Raw genomic sequence first — 17,043 nt, forward strand, 5'->3', positions numbered from 1 at the left:
ACAGAGGGTCCTTTTTTCATGTCAGTGCCTGGGGCCCCAGCATGTGGCAGCAGGAGCCAATCTTCTCCTCTCACAAAGGCCTGTCTGGTTTGTCTCCTCCTCCTCTCTGCCTCTTTGGATGCCAAAGAGTGGGAGTGTCCCAGAGGAGTGGGGCCCAGAGTACCCCCCTACCAGCTCAGACAGGGGTCAGGGCTTGGGGCCAAGTTCATGGCTCAGGAAGAGCCTGCCAGGCCCCCAAGTCCCCTCTGTCAGAGGCAGCTGTGAGCCCCTGTTGGCTGGGCCGGAGCCGGGTAATTTTCCTCTAAGCCGTCCTCCCTCCTGCTCCCCTGCCTGGCTGCCACTGCCGGCTGTGAGCGCGTCTTAGTTCCGGGGCTTAAGGGGGAGACAGAGCCCCTACTGCTGCTGGGGCAGAGGAGCCGATCCCTACCAGCTGCTGTCAGCGTCGGGGAGACGGAGGTGCAGGTGCAGGGAGGAGGCAATGGCTCCCACGCTAGCGTTTCCCAAGCCCGCCTGGCACCTGACGCTCACTCCCTTACCTTGTCTCATCTGCGCAAGGCCTCCAATAGCCTGATGAGGAGACTGAAGCTCAGGGAGGCAAAGAGCTTGCCCGAGGTCATGCAGTCAGAGGCACCGCTGAGGCTAGACACCCGCTCTCCGGGAGGCAGGAGATTGAGGACGTATAGAGGCAAGAGGTGTCGCAGAGGGTGTCGGGGGCAAGGTGGAGGGGGGGTGTCAGTGGGTGATGAGGCTGCAAGAGCGTGTAGGTCCCAGATCCCAGAGGGCCTTAAGAGCCAAGCTTAGGAGTCCTGACTTCTTCCAGTTTGTGCTGGGGTCCGTGGAAGGGTCTTGAGCAGGGAATGATGCGATCCCTGTGGATAATGGGAGAGTCGAAGGCACTGAGGAAGCTGGTGCAGTGGTTCCAGAGAAAAGATGGGAACCCTGAACCAGGACAGTGTCTGGGATGCGGGAGAGGGAAGTGAGTGTAAATGGGGAGTATGTGGGGTTGAGCGTCTCTGCTCTGGCCTCAGCCCTTGTGTATGGCCTGGTGGGATGATTCTGGAGTGTCCCAGGGGGTTCTGGAAGCCCTCAGAGGGCTTGATGATGCGGGTCATTGGGCAGGTGCCTGGATGGAGGTGAGGCTGGGAGCACACCTGGGGAAAGGAGACGGCACCCGTTCCGGAGCCCTATCATGTGCCAGGCACTGTGCTTTCTGGACTGGATCTCATTTATTTCTTCCAGCTGGTTACGATTATTCACTGAGCTGGGAAAGGAACAAAAGGGTTCCAGTACTATACCTCTGTTTATGTTTAAGAAGGGAAAGTACGTTTTAAAAAGCCTTATTAAAATTAAAGGGATTAGTAAGGATAAAAAATATCTTTGAATCTCTGGTAGTTCTATTGTAGTTAAAAGTTTGAGATAAATTGCAGAGAATTTCTAATCATGCTATAGCATTTGGAGTTTTTCCATAACTGATTTTTACTAGTGTCAAGTTCCGGCAGGCCTGTGAGATAGTCTGGCTTTTCTATACCCAGGGACACAGGTTCAGAGAGGTTGAGTCACTTGCAGGGTCACCTAGGTAGTAAGAGACAGGGCTGGGATCGGGCAGTGACTCCAGAGCCCCTGTTCCTTGGGGTGGGAGCAGACCAGAGGAGAGGGGAGGGAATCATAAAGAGATTTGTGGATGGGGTGGGAGGCAAGGTGGGCTCTTGAAGTGCTGGCTTGAGGCCCCCTCCTGAGATGCCTTCCTATCCTTGGCATCAGCCATCCCTCCAGGTCTCTGGGCCTTGGCTGGGACCCTCCAGTCCTACCCTGCTTTGGATGCAAGGATGCAGAGATAGAAGTCAAGGGTGGGTATGGGGGCCAGTGGGCTGTTTGTCTCCAGGGCCTGGACACATGCTGGGGGGTTGTCTTCGGGTGTTGCGGTTATTGAGCACTTGCTGTGTGCTAATAAGCACAGTGCTGGGAGCTCCTTCAATCCTCCTCCCAGATGACCCCCAGGGTAGGACTCATCACCACATTTTATAGAGGAGAAATTGAAACACTGCAGAAGGGCCATTGGCCCAAGTCCCCCCCTGAGGTAGGGATTTGGGCTCTGTCCAAACTCAGCCTGGACATTATCTTGTCTTCCCTTGGATGGAAGGTTGTGCACCCCTCACCCTACTGGTCATTCTTGGTATCCCGAGCTCACCTAAGCTCTGCTCCTGCTCCTGGATTCTGGACTCTCTCCTCTGTCCTGAACCTGCCCACTTTGTGTTTCTTGGAAGTTCTGCCTGCAGGGTACAAACTGACACCCAGAAGATGGGCTCCCGCTGACAGGAGGTCTTGGCTGTCACTGGCTGTGCAAGGCTTGGGGACAGAGAAAGGCTTCATTCGGAGCCTGCAGCGAGAGGGATATGTCACCATCTTCTGAGGTCCTGTCATTATTGCTCCCATCATGGTGATTATTGGCCTAGGGAGCTGGGTCCTGCTGAAGGATGAACTTGATTCCCAGACAGACAGGGGGGGACCTTGACCAGATGTTCAAACACTGTTTGCCTTTTGCTGTTTCTTTCAGAATCCTAAAGTCCCAGGGCCTGAAGTGTCCTTGGAAATGGGCTGGTTTGCTCATCATCTGAGTCCCCTTGGCTGGGTCACCACTGGGCCACTCATTACCTCTCTGGAAGAGGGGGAAGGAAACCCGCATTTTTGAACATCTGTCTTATGCCAGGCATGGTCCTAGGATCTTCCACATTTATGGTCTCATTCAGTGCTCTCCACTCACCTTTGAGAAAAACATTTTAACCCTGATTTTATACATAAGGAACTTGAGTGTCGAGAGAGAGAGAGAGAGAGGGAGGGAGAGAGATGCTTCCTAGCACCCAGCAAACAACCACCACAGCTTCCTCTATATGTGCATACGCTAGGCCGAGCACCGTGCTAAGCCCCAAACGTATTTTCACCTTACAACATTCTCACAGCAACTCTGGGAAGAAGCTATTCTAATCCCCATTTTACAGATGAGGAAACTGAGTCTCAGAGAGCAGAAGCCACAGAGCTAGAAGTGGTAGGTCGGGATTTATACACAGATTTTCCTGGTGGGAGCTCTTTCCACAGTCCTGCACATTGTTTTCCTCTCTGTTGGAAAGCCTTTCCTGTGTGGAGCGGGGAGCTGCCTCCTGTGGCTTTTGCTGCTTCTGGTTCTGGTTTGGGCCCCGTAGGCCCTGCTGCCCCAGGAGGTGGGCAGGCGGAGACTGTGTTCCCATCTTCTACTGGTCCTGCACCACGGTGCCTGTCGTTGGGCCTCGTTGTCCTGCTGCTGATTTGTGTTTGTGCCTGGACTCCTCTATCAGTGGGCCGTGGGGTGCCAGAGGGGCTAGGATACAGCTGTTTGCAGCCCCAGCTGCTGGCCTGCCAAGCCTCCCAGGGCCACTGCCTCCCCCAGAGAAGGGGACACCGACTTCAAAGTGGACCCTGGCAGGAAGGGCACTGACTCACACCCATGGCCAGATCTGGCTGCTTCCAGGGCACAGGCTCAGGCAGTGGCGGGGCCAGTCCCTCTCTGAGTGTCCTGCCCTGGCTCTCAGCACTAGGTGGAGTTGCCTCCGAAGCTGGGAAAGAGCCAGTGGCTTTGGTCCCTGGGACAGTCAGCCTCTTGGAGTCCCACTGGCCATCTCCCCGACAGCTGTCCACACCCAGGATAGACTGGGCCAGGGCAGAGGTCCAGCTGGCCCTTACAGGGCGCCTTGTCATGTCACGGGCTCAGGCCTTACCTCTGGCCCAGGAATGGAGACCTGGGTTCTAGGTCTGCTCTGCCAGGTACTTGCTATGTGATTCGCAGAAGTTACACTCTTGTTCTTGGTGTCATAGTCTACAAAGAGAGGATGGACTAGTGAGCGTTGCTACAGATAAGTCCTACTCTGTGCAATGCACTCCAGCAGTCTCGCTCCTGAGCTCCCAGCTGGCCTGCAACTGGGCACTACTGTCCCTTTTTACAGCTGAGTGACCCAACGCTCAGAGAGGGAAAGCGACTTGCTCCAGGTTCCATAGCCCAGACCTGAACTCAGGAATCGCCTGTGAAGTCTGTAACCTTTCTCCAGCACCACCACACTGCTCTCACGTGGCACATGCTGAACAGAGGCCTCTGTGCAAAGAAGCCAGTTCAAAAAATGGGCACGGGCTTCCCTGGTGGCACAGTGGTTAAGAATCCGCCTGCCAATGCAGGGGACGCGGGTTCGAGCCCTGGTCCAGGAAGATCCCACATGCTGTGGAGCAAGTATGCCTGTTTGCCCAACTACCGAGCCTGTGCTCTAGAGCCCGCGAGCCACAGCTATTGAGCCTGCGCGCCACAACTACTGAAGACTATGTGCCTAGAGCTCGTGCTCTGCAACAAGAGAAGCCACAGCAATGAGAAGCCCACGCACTGCAACAAAGAGTAGCCCCCGCTCGCCACAACTAGAGAAAGCCCGCACACAGCAATGAAGACCCAACGCAGCCAAAAATAAATAAAAATGAAATAAATAAATTACATTTATTAAAAAAAAAAAAAAATGGGCACTAACTTTGGGAAGCTTCTACTGTGTGTGGGGCCCTGGCCCTCCTCACTGCTCTGTGAGCTGAGTATTATTCTCCCCATTTTATAGATAAGGAAACTGAGGCCCTGATCACAGGAGCTGAGTCTCCCAGATTCTAAAACGTGTTCTTTCAAGTCCCCAGGGCTCCCCAGACCTCACAGACGCCCTGTCCACTTTCACTGGGTTTCGTAACTGCCTTCTCTGTTTACTGCCTGTTGTCCCATTTAGCAAAACCAGAGGGGCGGGTATTCCCAGGAGGACCCAGAGCCCAGCAGTGAGCCAGAAAGCAAACAAGCTCTGAGAGAGGGCTTTCCATGAGTGGCCGGCTGCCCGGGAATCAAGAACAACAGTGTTTGGGGTGAAGAAAAAAGAACAGGGTGGTGTCTTCTAGGGCCAGCCAAGGCCTTTTGTACATCGAGGCCGGGGGCGGAGGGTGAGGCTGCCTGCTCCCGTCGCTGGTAGCTGCCTTGGGAGGTCCAGGGAGACACAGAGGCCAGCCTAAGGTCACAGAGGAGCAGGGCCGGAGCTGGTGGTGGGGGTCCTGGATCCAACTATAGGGGAGAGATGTGGGCTGATGCTGAAAGCTACCTACTGTGTGTAGCACTAGGCGGGAGTCTGGAACACCCAAGATCAGAGGTCAAGGGGATCTCTGAGGTCCAGAGAAGGGCAGGGACTAGGGCGTACTCACATAGCGAGTGGTGGCAGAGCCGGGCTGCCTCCCAAGTACAGGAGACCGTGACTGACCTGCGTGCCCATGAGTGGCACAGAGTGTAGGTGCCACAGTCCATCTTCCACCCAGTGGCTGCAGCCTGGGGACCTTCCTAGGACAAGCCTCTGTCCTGGGTGCTCACAGGTGCGGGTGCAGGGCTGGAGGGCTGCGACCTCTTCAGCCCGCGAGGCGTGGTAGGGACGGCCGCCCCATGGAGTTCCGGCTGCCAGGCTTGGCTTGGGCTTGACTGAGTCAGCGCCTGCAACCCTTTACCTGTAAAGGGTACTGTTGCTCCCTTCCTGCCCAGGTGGGATGGTGCTGGGAGGCCCTGCTTGATCCCCAGATAGAGCTTGGGCACTGGAGCCAGCCAGACTTGTGTCTGAATCTCAGCAGTGCCTCTTTCTAGCTGAATGACCCCAAGCAAGTGACTGAAACTCCCTGAATCTCTGTTTCCTGGTCTATAAAATGGGAACTTTAGGGCTTCCCTGGTGGCGCAGTGGTTGAGAATCCACCTGCCAATGCAGGGGACACGGGTTTGAGCCCTGGTCTGGGAAGATCCCACATGCTGTGGAGCAACTAGGCCCGTGAGCCACAACTACTGAGCCTGCGCGTCTGGAGCCTGTGGTCCGCAACAAGAGAGGCCGCGACAGTGAGAGGCCCGCGCACCGCAATGAAGAGTGGCCCCCGCTCGCCGCAACTAGAGAAAGCCCTCCCACAGAAACGAAGACCCAACACAGCCAAAAATAAATAAATAAATAAAAATTTAAAACCTTTAAAAAAAAAAAAAAAAGGGAACTTTAATACCTATTTCCTCTGGTTGCTGTGAGGAGACTCAGTATCAGACACCCCCCCACCCCTTCCTCCCTCTCTTCTCCCAGAGATGTCTGGATCCAGAGGTGAGGTGGCATGCTGCCATCGGTGACCGCCGTGCCCCCTTGTGTAGGTCAGGGGCCCTGCACTGTCTCATTCAGAAGGACCTGTAGAGGCAACCTGGACCAGTGCTCCCATTTTACAGATGGAAACCCTGAGGCTTAGAGACGTGTCGGTTCCGGATATGGTTGTAGAGCCAGTATCTGGGAATGCTGGGCTAGGAATGAGGCTTAGAGTCAGAGCATCAGGGCCTACTCCATCTTTTGGGTATCTGGACCTTGAGGCCCAGATAGGGACAGTGATTTTCCCAAGGTCACCCAGGAAGTCTGTGGCAGAGGCAAGCCTAGCACTGGGTGGGGACTCTTCCTTTCTACCTAGAAGTTTTTCTTTTGCATTTAAGTCCCCCCACTGGCCCTGAACTCATACATCCTCTTCCAGGCAGGGAGCAGCATAAGACCATGTTGTCCGCATCACAGTCTCCACACATCACTGCCCTGTAGTGAGAGTTTCTAGGCCATGGGCTCGCCGAGGGCAGGAGCCAGGGCCTGTTCACCAGGTCTCCGGCGCTGAGGACCCAGGCTCCAGAGCTATGCGACAGGCAAAGCTGCAGGGCCTTTGAGATCATTAACCAGGGGCCAGTGACCCTGGGCTAGTGGTCAGTGACCCCTGGCACTAAGGCCAAGCCACAGCAGCCCTCTGTTAATCACCAACTGAGCAGAAAGGACTGCTCAGCTGGGCCGGATGCCCCCTCAGGTTCATTCGGGGGACAGGGATGACGAGGAAATTTCTTCTTCCTGCTTGTTTGGATTTTCCAAATTGTCTAATGAGCAGGTATCATTGTCTATTTTAAAGGTATTATTTCTAGATCAGTCTTTTTTTTTTTTTTCCTCGGCCATGCCACGCGGCATACAGGATCTTAGTTCCCCGACCAGGGATGGAATCCGTGCCCCCTGCAGTGGAAGCGCAGAGTCTTAACCACTGGACTGCCGAGGAAGTCCCCCTAGATCAGTCTTTTATAAAAAAAAAAAAACCAAAAAAAACTTCATTGGATAAATACTTGTAAATAGTTTCAATCCCTATAGCACATTAAAAAAATTTTTCACACAAGTATATTGAGGTATAATTTAGATACTGTAACAATTCACCCATTGTAAGCAGATGGGACTATGATTTTTAGTACATTTTTCGGTTGTGTAATCATCACCATAATCCAGAGTTAGAATGTTTTCATCACCCTAAAATGTTCCCTTGTGCCAATTGCAGCGATGTGGGTGCTTAACCCCAACCTCTTCATCCCTTTCAAACAAACTGGCTTGACACTTTGGTGTTTACCCTCCTTGATTTTTTTAAGGATGTATACAAAAACAGGCGCCCTCATAAAACAGAGGAGAGGAGTCACATTATAGTTATTCTACAATTTGCTTTTTGCACTTGGAGATCTCTCCGTGCTTATTGAGCGCCTACTATGTGCCAGGCATGGTCCGCACTAGCTTATTCTTTTTTCACAGCTGCAGAGTGGTCCATTGTATGGCGGCTCCATAATTTGTTTAACCGGGACATTTGGGTCCTTTCCAGTTTTCTTCAAACAATGCTTCAGTGAACATCCTTGCACGTATATTTCCGCGTTCCTCTGTACGTGATATTGAAGGAAATGGCACTGTTGTCGCATTACCTGTTTCGAATTTGTGGTCATAAATTGCTCTCTAGAAAGGGGAAACTGGTTATACTTCCATCAAGAGCATATGAGAACTGTGGGGTTTTTATAATCCTCGAAATGCCTAAGGAGAGGGAAGAGCTCTCTGAATTTAGGCCAGAGCTGATCCACTGCAGGCTCTGCAGGCCCAGGACTAGACATAGAGCTTCAAGAACTCGGGCATCTCTCTGTGGTTCCCCACAGACACTGGGATAAAATTCAGACTCTTCAGTGTGACACACAGGCCCCTGTGACCCCCGCCGCCCTCTCCAGCCTCATCTCTTCTTGCTACTGTGTTTCAGACAGGACCCCTCCTTAGTCACTGCATGTGGCCTGCATTTGCCCTTTGCCCATGCTGTTCCCTCCCCAGAATGCCTCTTCTTCTCAATCTCCCTCCTCCCTGTCCTTCAAGGCCCAGGTCACAAGTCCCTTTGTCCGTGAAGCTTTCTTATAATCCCTGCAGTCTGATTTGTCTTCTCCATGTGTGTGTTCATTTAGCCCTTTATCTGACCCATAGTCCACCTTAAATGGGAGGAAGTTGTGTGTGATGGAAGGCAAACTTCAGCCTGATTAGATAGAAACTGGGCTCCAGGAGGAGCTGGGGCGGATGACTAGAGCTCGTGGGGAAGGAGGATGGGAACTCCCATTTACTAATTGTCAGACCAGGCCATTCTCACACAGAGAGACTGGTTTAATTCTCAGCAACCACTTTATACCCATTTACTAGATGAGGAGACTGAGGCAGAGAAGAAAGTAACTTACACACAGTGGAGGTGGGAATCAAACCCAGGTCTCCAGCTTCTCCATTCTCTTCCCTGTCATTGCATTCCCTGTTATTGGGAAAGGAGGAGATCTGGGATGCAAAGGGAACTTGGAAATAGAGAAGCTGGGTTCAGCAGAGTAGTGAGAGGGAGAAAAGAGGGGCTGGCGAAGGTGGGAAGCAGGCCTGGGTGAATCCGAACAGCACTTCTAACCCAGTGACTGACTGTAAGCCTCCAGTGGGAGAGTGAGAGATGGGAAGGGAGCCTGGGAGAAGGGCAAGAGGCTTGAATCCTTGACTTCCCCAGGGAGAGCCAATAGGACCTAAAACTGAAAAAAACAAGAACAAAACCAAAACAAACACCCCCCCCCCTCAAAAAAGAAAAAACCCCAAACAACAAGGGCTTGTTATTTAAGACATGAAGGCAAACACTGAAATCAGCTGAAGGAGGAAGATAGAAGTGGTTGGTTGCCCCAAGGTAGAAGTAAGTGGGGTTGAGAGGCCAAAATTTGCATAAATAACGTGACTTTAAGTTTTTATCAAAACAACCTTTTACAAAATAAAAACTTTTTTACAAGGAAGGAAAGAAGGGCAGTCTTGAGTAAAACAGAACCTGCAATCCGAGAAGTTGAGAGATCTGCCTGCCCCTCTCTGTCTGGCTTGTTCAAGGGTCCAGTGAAGGTCAGCCCCCTGGACTGTGTCCTCAGCTGGTGACAGCCACATGCTGCCTAAGTGGGTGGTCCACTCAGAGCACCTGGGCTGAAATCTTGGCTTTCGTTTCCTAGTTGTGTGCAAATTGCTTGACTTTTCTGCACTCAAGTTTTCCCCTCGTTAAAATGGGGCTGTCGATAGTACCCAGTCTGTAAAGGATGTTAGGATGTGTCAGTTTTCATATGAAGTGGAAAACCTTCAATAAATGTTAGTTCATGATATTTTTTGCTGGAGACGTTAGGGGTGGAGAGGGGAGGGGTCTTTGCATGGATCATACAGGAGGCTAAGATGGGTGAGCTCCCTGCCATTCTTACGTGTGCCCATTTAGTGTGCACTGAGTTAGCGCCTGCTGTATGCCAGGTCCTGCGCTTGGTCTCCACCCCTGAGCTGGGGTGAAGGGGTGGCCACGCCCAGTTGGATCTGTCCCTGTGGGAACCCCGAGGTCTCTAAAATCCAGGCCAGATCCCCGCCCTTCCCAGGCCCGTGGGGGCCCAGCCCTGCCCAACGCCCTGGGGCCCAGCCCTGCCCCACGCCCTCCCTATGGGGCGGTCCCCAGCTTGGGCGGGATGCGCGGGCGGCTACTTAAGGTCTGCGACTGGGGAGGCCCAGGCTGCCGCCCAGGTCTTCTGCCGCTGTCGCTGCCATGGCTCCGCACCGCTCCGCGCTGCTGGGCGCGCTGGTCCTGGCGCTGTGCGCGCTGTCGCCGCCGGCCCGCGCCGCCACCGCGTCGCGGGGGGCGCCCCAAGTACGGGCGCCCCAGGGGCGGGTGACCCAGGCGCGGGTGAGTGCCCGGGGGGCCACGGGGGGCTCCCGGAGTAACTCTCTATTGTAAGTTCTTGCAGATACAGCGCTAGGAAAAGGGGAGTAATTCAGGTCTAGAATGGAAAAACTGTTTTGTTGCTTTGTAAGTATCTCTTGCTGCTTCCGGGGCTCCGGTGGAGGGGGGTGGGAGCCTCAGGGCCCTGGCTGTTTCCCTTCCTGGAGGCTAACCTCACCTTGGCCGGATTTCTTTTTCCCTCGGTGCTACCTTCTGATTTCTTACCCATCTCTGCCCCCTGATTTCTCCTCTTCCTTGCCTGATTTCTCCTTCCCTCTGCCTCATTTCTCTCCTTCCCTCTTCTGATTTCTTCTTCCATTTCAGATTTTTCTTTCTCATCTAATTTCTCTCTGCCTCTTCAATATTTTCCCCCTCTTTCTTGTATGATCTCACCTCCGCCTGCTTACCGTCCTTCCTGTTATTTATACTCCCCTCTCTGGTACCTCCTCTGCCCTGTCTGGTTTCTCCTCACTCCTGCTGTTCTTTTGTGTTCTCCATCCCTCTGCCTGAGTTCTCCCATCTGTTTTTTTTTGACTTCTTCCACCAGATCCGGCCCGAGGTGACCTGCGCCTGCTGATTTCCACCCTCTGACTCCAAGCTAACCATGCCGCTCTGCTCCATCTCTAGCCCCAGTGCATGTCTGACGGCCTTCCCCCATCCTTGACCACCTCATCTCCAACAGGCTCCTGCAGACCCCGGCTGCGTCCTCTCGCCTTTTCCAAGAAATGGAATTTGCGGGGTGGGGTTTTGGGGGCAGGAGGGAGGAGGCAGACAGCGCAGGAGGCCACTTGGGCTCAGTCATCTAGGCCCTTCTTGGAGGTGTGGACATGGACATGGATGGGGCATGGGAAATCTTCCCACTTCCAAAGAGCAAAAGCAGACAGCCTGTGTGACCTTAGGCTAGTCCCCTTCCCTTCTTGGGGCCTCAATTTTCCTGTCTGCAGGGTGGAGTTGGATAATGAACTCTCTGAGGACCCTTCTAGTTCTAAGGACCACTGAGGATGCTGGAAGGGAACAAGCTGAGCCCCTGGCGACCCCCAGATTTACCATTGCCATCTGAGGGGTCTCCCCACGGTCCCAAAACTCGTGCTCTTAGAGCATGGGCCAATTCCTGCTCTGTCATTTCCTAGCTGGGGGTCCCCGTCTTCACCTCTCTGCGCCTCGGCTGTTGCATCTAATTGGCACTAAGAAAGGAAGAGAGAAGGGAGGGAGAGCCTTCTGTCCCCCCATCACCAGGGAGCTGAGGAGGGGAGACAGATGCCATGGACAGGGTTTGGAGCCTAAACTCTGCCCTGTTTGCTCACTCATCGAGCAGGGGTCATAAAACGGGGTGGGGAGAGTCAGCGGCTCAAGTGAGATGCTCTTGGTGCTGGAAACCACCCTCCCTCGTGCCCCGGGGTGGGGTCTCTCCCCGCCAAGGCCCCTGCCCTCGCTCAGGCTCCTCCCCATCTCTTGCAGCCCAGCAGCATGGTGGTGGAACACCCCGAGTTCCTCAAGGCGGGGAAGGAGCCCGGCCTGCAGATCTGGCGTGTGGAGAAGTTCGACCTGGTTCCCGTGCCCCCCAACCTTTACGGAGACTTCTTCACAGGCGATGCCTATGTCATCCTGAAGACGGTGCAGCTGAGGAATGGGAACCTGCAGTACGACCTCCACTACTGGCTGGGTGAGGCTGGCCCCGCCCGAGCCCCCATCCCAGCCCCTCTGCTGTAAAGCACAGACCTTTGAGGTGTGGTCGCCAGGAAGTGCCCACGGGAATTAAGTGACTATTGACCATCAAGTGTGTGCCAGACCCTTGGTTACATGTTCCCAAGACTCTAGAGCCAGCCTGCCCAAGTTCAGACCCCGGCTCTGCCCTTTGGCAAGATATTCAGTGTCTCTGTAAAGTGGACCTGATGATTGCGCTAGACTACCTCATAGGACTGTTGTGAGGGTTAAACAAGCCACTATGGCACACAGACTGGGGGTGACTTGGGGACCCTGGACCCCCTGCACAGCTCCAGCCACATTCCAGTTTGCCCTTCAGAGTCGGAGCCTGGAGCCCTGCCACGGCTCTGCTGTGTGACTCTGTGAGTCCTGCCCCCTCACTGGGCCTTGGTTTTCTGATGCTCCCTGGCCTGACTTCATGCTCAGGAGGGTTGAGAGTGAGTGCAGGGGGAATGCGTCAGAGCTGGGAGGACTCTTAGAGACCTTGGAGTCAGCCTCCCACCTCCCCCATTATACATACAGATAGATTAACCGAAGCTCGTAGGAGGCAGGGGCTTGCCCAGCTTCTGCAGCCAGGCCGGGGCACTGCTGGGGGCTCCAGACTCCTCCTCCATGGGAGGCTGGGGCCACTTTACAGAAGCCCGGCTCTTGCTGCTCTGATGTCCCCCAGGCAATGAATGCAGCCAGGATGAGAGCGGGGCGGCCGCCATCTTCACGGTGCAGCTGGATGACTACCTGAACGGTCGGGCTGTGCAGCACCGTGAGGTCCAGGGCTTCGAGTCCGCCACCTTCCTTGGTTACTTCAAGTCCGGCCTCAAGTACAAGGTGGGTGCCGGGCAGCAGGGACAGATGCACCAATGGCAGGACTCACTCAGGTCCATCCACCTGTCAGTCTTGTTTGGTGATGTGGGCAGACCGGTCAGAGCTCAGCCTTTGGAGTTGGTTAGCTCTGGGCCCTTCCTAGCTGTGTGACCTTGGACAAATCACACTCTCTCTCTGAGCTTCTGGTTTCTTATTACATTGAGAGAAGAAAATTCTCCATCACTTCACAGGGTGGTCTTCCTAGCCCCAGCAGTAAGGGGTGGGCCATGGGTGGGAACCTTGCTTTCCCGGGGCTTGAGCCTGTACCCTTTAGTTCTTAGTCCCTGCCAACAGGGCCTAGGTTAGGTATTTGAAACACATTTGATCACATTTCTCTTTCTGCTTGTTAGAATCCCCCTTGAACTTGAACTCTGAAGAGTCTGAGCCCCAGCCCCAAGCCAGGTAGGGCTGAGCAAAACCAAGCTGGAAGCCCCAGGAGGCTGTGCCGTATATGCTGTATGACTTCTGGGAAACCATTTGGCCTCCCTGAGCCTCCCTTTCCTCTTCTGTTACATGAGAACCAGTTGTACCTGCCCTTCGGGCCTGGGGAGAGGATTTGGTGAAGGCAGAGCTGGGAAATGCCTTGCACAGGGCTTGGCACCTTGGAAGGGCTCCTGGAAAGCTGTAGTTTTACAAAGCTGGGGTTCTCTTTGGTCAGGATAAGGAGGGGATCATAAGCTTTGATGGTCTTAATGTCAGAGTTCAAATCGCTTATTTTAAGAGAGGGAAGGGCAACTGAGGCATAGAGAGGTTAAGCAGCTGGTCCAGGGTCACACAGCAAGTCAGTCCCAGAGCCAGGACCAGAACCCAGATCTCCTGACTCCCAGCTTTTTCCCACTACACCAACCTGCTTCTCATGAGCAGGGTTCTAGGATAGGTATTAAGCCCCACCTATGCTGCCGATGTGCTGTGTGACCTTAGAGAAGTCATCGTCCATCTCTGGGCCTCCGGGTTGTCTGTGTTAGCAGGGTGGCCACACTGTCTGCTCAGCTGACACATCAGGGATTAGGTGATGGAAAAGCTCTCATGAGACTGAGATAGCAGAGGGCAGGGTGTGCTGTGGGAACAGGGCCTCAGCCCTGCGCTGGGTGGAGCAGGGTTGGATTCCCTGGAGCCTCCCAGCACCCCATCAGCCACACCCACGCCCACAGTGCCTCCTGCGGAGCTGTCCAGCTCTCCCTTCTTTCTACAGCCTCTTCTGGGGCCTTGGTACCGACGGAGGGAGGGGTGAGAAGCTTGGGACCCAGTCCCTGGACTTGGAGAAGGACCAGGGCTTTTTGCAGCTCCTGGATCAGAAAGCGGAAAAGACACTCGATCAGGAGTCAGAGAGATTGGTTCAGGTCCCAAGGCCACCCCTCTCCCTGCTTGTGCCTCCAGGTGGGCGCTCTCACATATTTGTCATTCATTCAGCAAATAGTTATCAAGCCCCTTGAGCAACAGCGCCTGCTTATTGTTGTTGCTGTCTGGACAGCAGCGACTTAACTTGTGGACAAGTTAAGCAGCTTACAGAGCTGGTAAGTGACAGAGCTGGGATTTAAACCCAGGTGTGAAGGGCCTCGCACAGAACGAGTTCAGAGTGGACATTTGAAGACTCCCTGGTCTCTGATCTTAGCTCAGATGGAGCCTAGGAATCTGCGTGTTTAGCAAGCCTCCTCCACCCTCCGGTGATTTTTCCAAGATGTTCTTGGACCATACTCTGAGGAATGCTGCAGGGGATGGGTTCCCAGCCCAAGCCTGGATTCGGAACTTCAGTCCTGAGAGGCCCTGGCTTTCGGTGGAAATGTGAGGTCCACGGCCAGTCCTGCTTTCCATCTTCTGCAAGTCCTCCCACTGCCCCTGCACTTGGCAGGCCCAGTTCAAGGTTCTCGGCCTGGCGCCCTCATCAATTATAGATCTCCGAGGAGCAGAGCTTGTTACGCAAGACTTGCTTCTGTGAAAGCCTGCTCCTCGGAGCCAGTTCCGTCCTCGGGGTGTGAGAAGGGGCAGGGAGGGGACGAGAGCCGCTAGAAAGGGCTATCACGGGGCCTGTGCTTTCCTGTTCCGTGACCTCCACATCCTTAAAGTCATTGCATTTGATCCCTCCTCCTCCTCCTCCTCTTTTTCTTCCTCCTCCTCCTCCTGACTCTCTGACAGAACCCTAAAGACCCCATGGGGCTGCGTTATTTGAAAACCTTTGTTCAAGCAGAGTCCGGGGTGGCCTGAGTCCTAGAAGCTCCCGGAACGCAATGGGAACTCACAGAATCACTTGAACCCTTCCTGTCCTCCCTCCTGTTTCTTAGATGAGGAACCCTGAGTTTAGAGGGTGGAGGGGACCAGCCCCAATCAGTAGGTTTTTCTTTGTTTTATAACATATTTTAAAATGTAGATCTTTATAGCTTTTATCCTTCTTCAGACTACAAGTGTGATACAAGCTTATTGTAAAATGTCAAACGTAGAAATATGGCTTCTAGGAAGTAAAAGTCCCCCATGATTCTACTCTTGGAGATATACACCAAATGGTACATAATTTTTCTCTCTCTATATATGAACATATATGTTATTTATTTTTTTAGCCGCACTGCGTGGCATGCGGGATCTTCCCCAGGACCAGGGATGGAACCCGTGCCCCCTGCAGTGGAAGCGCAGAGTCTTAACCACCGGACTGCCAGGGAAGTCCCTATATGAACGTATAGATGTGTATATTATATATAGATATAGAATCTATACATATATATGATATATGTGTATATATATCGTCCCTTTAATTTAGAAAGTGGCTTTTAAAACAATATCCTATTAAATTTTGTTCAAATAATTTGATGCCAATCTCTGCCCACCTAATGATTAAACCATAGAAAGCAACAATCAATCCTAAAGATTAAAGTAAAAATAGTGAAAAATAGAAAAACTTTCCAAAAAGTCCTGCCCCTTATACTTGGAGATCCACTAATGTCTCCTAAGAGCTTACTTTTATTTTTTTGTTAACTAATCTTTCTAAGTCTAATTTCCTAGATCAGTAAGATTAGAGGAGTTAATTAATCAGGAAATGCCCGTCCATGCTCATTAGAAATCAAGTGTTCTTTTAATTTATAAGTTCATATACAGAATTTATTGGAATTTATTGGAATAAATTTATTGGAACCAAGATTTATGCCATTGAACAACACTTTTCCTTTTTTAAAAGAAAGTTTCTATTTTTTTGATAAAAAATAAAAGGTACACTTGTACAAGTAAAATATTTTAGAGATGTATTTCTAAAAGTTAAGGGTCTTTCTCTTCCCTCATTTCCCCATTTCTTCCTCTCTGAGGAATCCATGAAAATGGTCCATGTGTCCGTTCAGCACCTTTTGGAAAAGCTTTTCAGATCCACGGTCTCTTTACCTCCAGCTGAATGGGGTCCCGGGGTCAGTGGTGCCCACAGACACTCAGGAGTTCCTTGGGCAAGGCTGGTCCCTAGATGGGCGAACTTGGGGGTAAAACTTCCACCAGTTATCTGGGACCCTGGGCACAGGGCTGAACCTCTTTTCACCTCAGTTTCCATGCCTGTGAAATGGGGTAATGAGAGTTGCTACCTCAGGGGCTTGTGGGGACCACATTGCATGGCTGTAAAGCAGGTGCCTCAGCCTCTGTCACAGGCCTAGTAAGTGGCAGCCTCTGCGGTCATTACCAGGTGAGCACGGGGCATTGCATCTTCTTCCCCAGCAGGAGGGTCCCTGAAGCCAGGTGGAAAGAAAGGCTCTGAGAATACCTTGGCCGCCCTGCTGGGCCCAAGGGGATGCTCTTGAAAGGCCTCATGCTGGTACTAAGAAAGGACACCAGGGGGCGCTCCACTCACAACAGGGAAAACATTTCAACTTGAAGAACCTTGCTCTGAACAGTGGTTTGTTCCTGCCTCCCATCCTGGGTGACCCTAGTGACCTTTGCTCTAAGAAAACCTGATGTTGGGGGAAAATGTGGCCCTTACAAATTTAGTTACACCTGGGTTTGCATCCTAGCTCTACCATTTACTAGCTTCGAGATCTTAGGCAAGTCTCTTCACTTCTGGCATCTGCATTTCTCATCTGTAAGATGGGGATGATGACACCTCCCTCATAGATGACACATACAAAATGCCCAGCAGAGTGGGCATTATCATTTCACAGCCACTTCCATGTTGCTTACTGTGTGTAGACGTAATAGGAACCCAATTATACTCACTCCCTTTGTCCCTTGCCCTCGTGGACTCTGTGCGGCAAGTCAGACTTGGCTTCGCTCTGCAAACTGAGGTGTCAGCAAGGGACCTGGAGCGGGTGGCCACATTTCTGGCCTTAGGGGCCCTTGACCTGTGGAGCAGGGAGGTGAGTGCCAGATTGGAAACAGGAGGCAAGGTTTTACTCCTTAGCTTTGCCG

The 17,043-nt window shown here is 52.8% G+C and overlaps 1 protein-coding gene across 5 annotated transcripts in view; it reads left to right on the forward strand.

Moving 5' to 3' along the window:
* GSN (gelsolin) overlaps positions 1 to 17,043 on the forward strand; it is a 55,651-nt gene that overhangs the window by 18,445 nt on the left and 20,163 nt on the right. For 3 of the 5 annotated variants that reach the window (XM_059925517.1, XM_059925516.1, XM_059925514.1), the window contains 2 exons: positions 11,569 to 11,773; positions 12,485 to 12,639. In XM_059925517.1, coding sequence (XP_059781500.1) covers positions 11,578 to 11,773; positions 12,485 to 12,639 — 351 coding nt within the window. In that variant the 5' untranslated portion in view covers positions 11,569 to 11,577. Of the gene's footprint in view, positions 1 to 9,921; positions 10,075 to 10,126; positions 10,198 to 11,568; positions 11,774 to 12,484; positions 12,640 to 17,043 lie in introns of those variants that run through there. The other 2 variants (XM_059925515.1, XM_059925513.1) reach the window with 2 other exon arrangements.

Source organism: Balaenoptera ricei, chromosome 6 (genome assembly GCF_028023285.1).
Source record: "Balaenoptera ricei isolate mBalRic1 chromosome 6, mBalRic1.hap2, whole genome shotgun sequence".
In the NCBI taxonomy this organism is placed as follows: domain Eukaryota; kingdom Metazoa; phylum Chordata; class Mammalia; order Artiodactyla; family Balaenopteridae; genus Balaenoptera; species Balaenoptera ricei.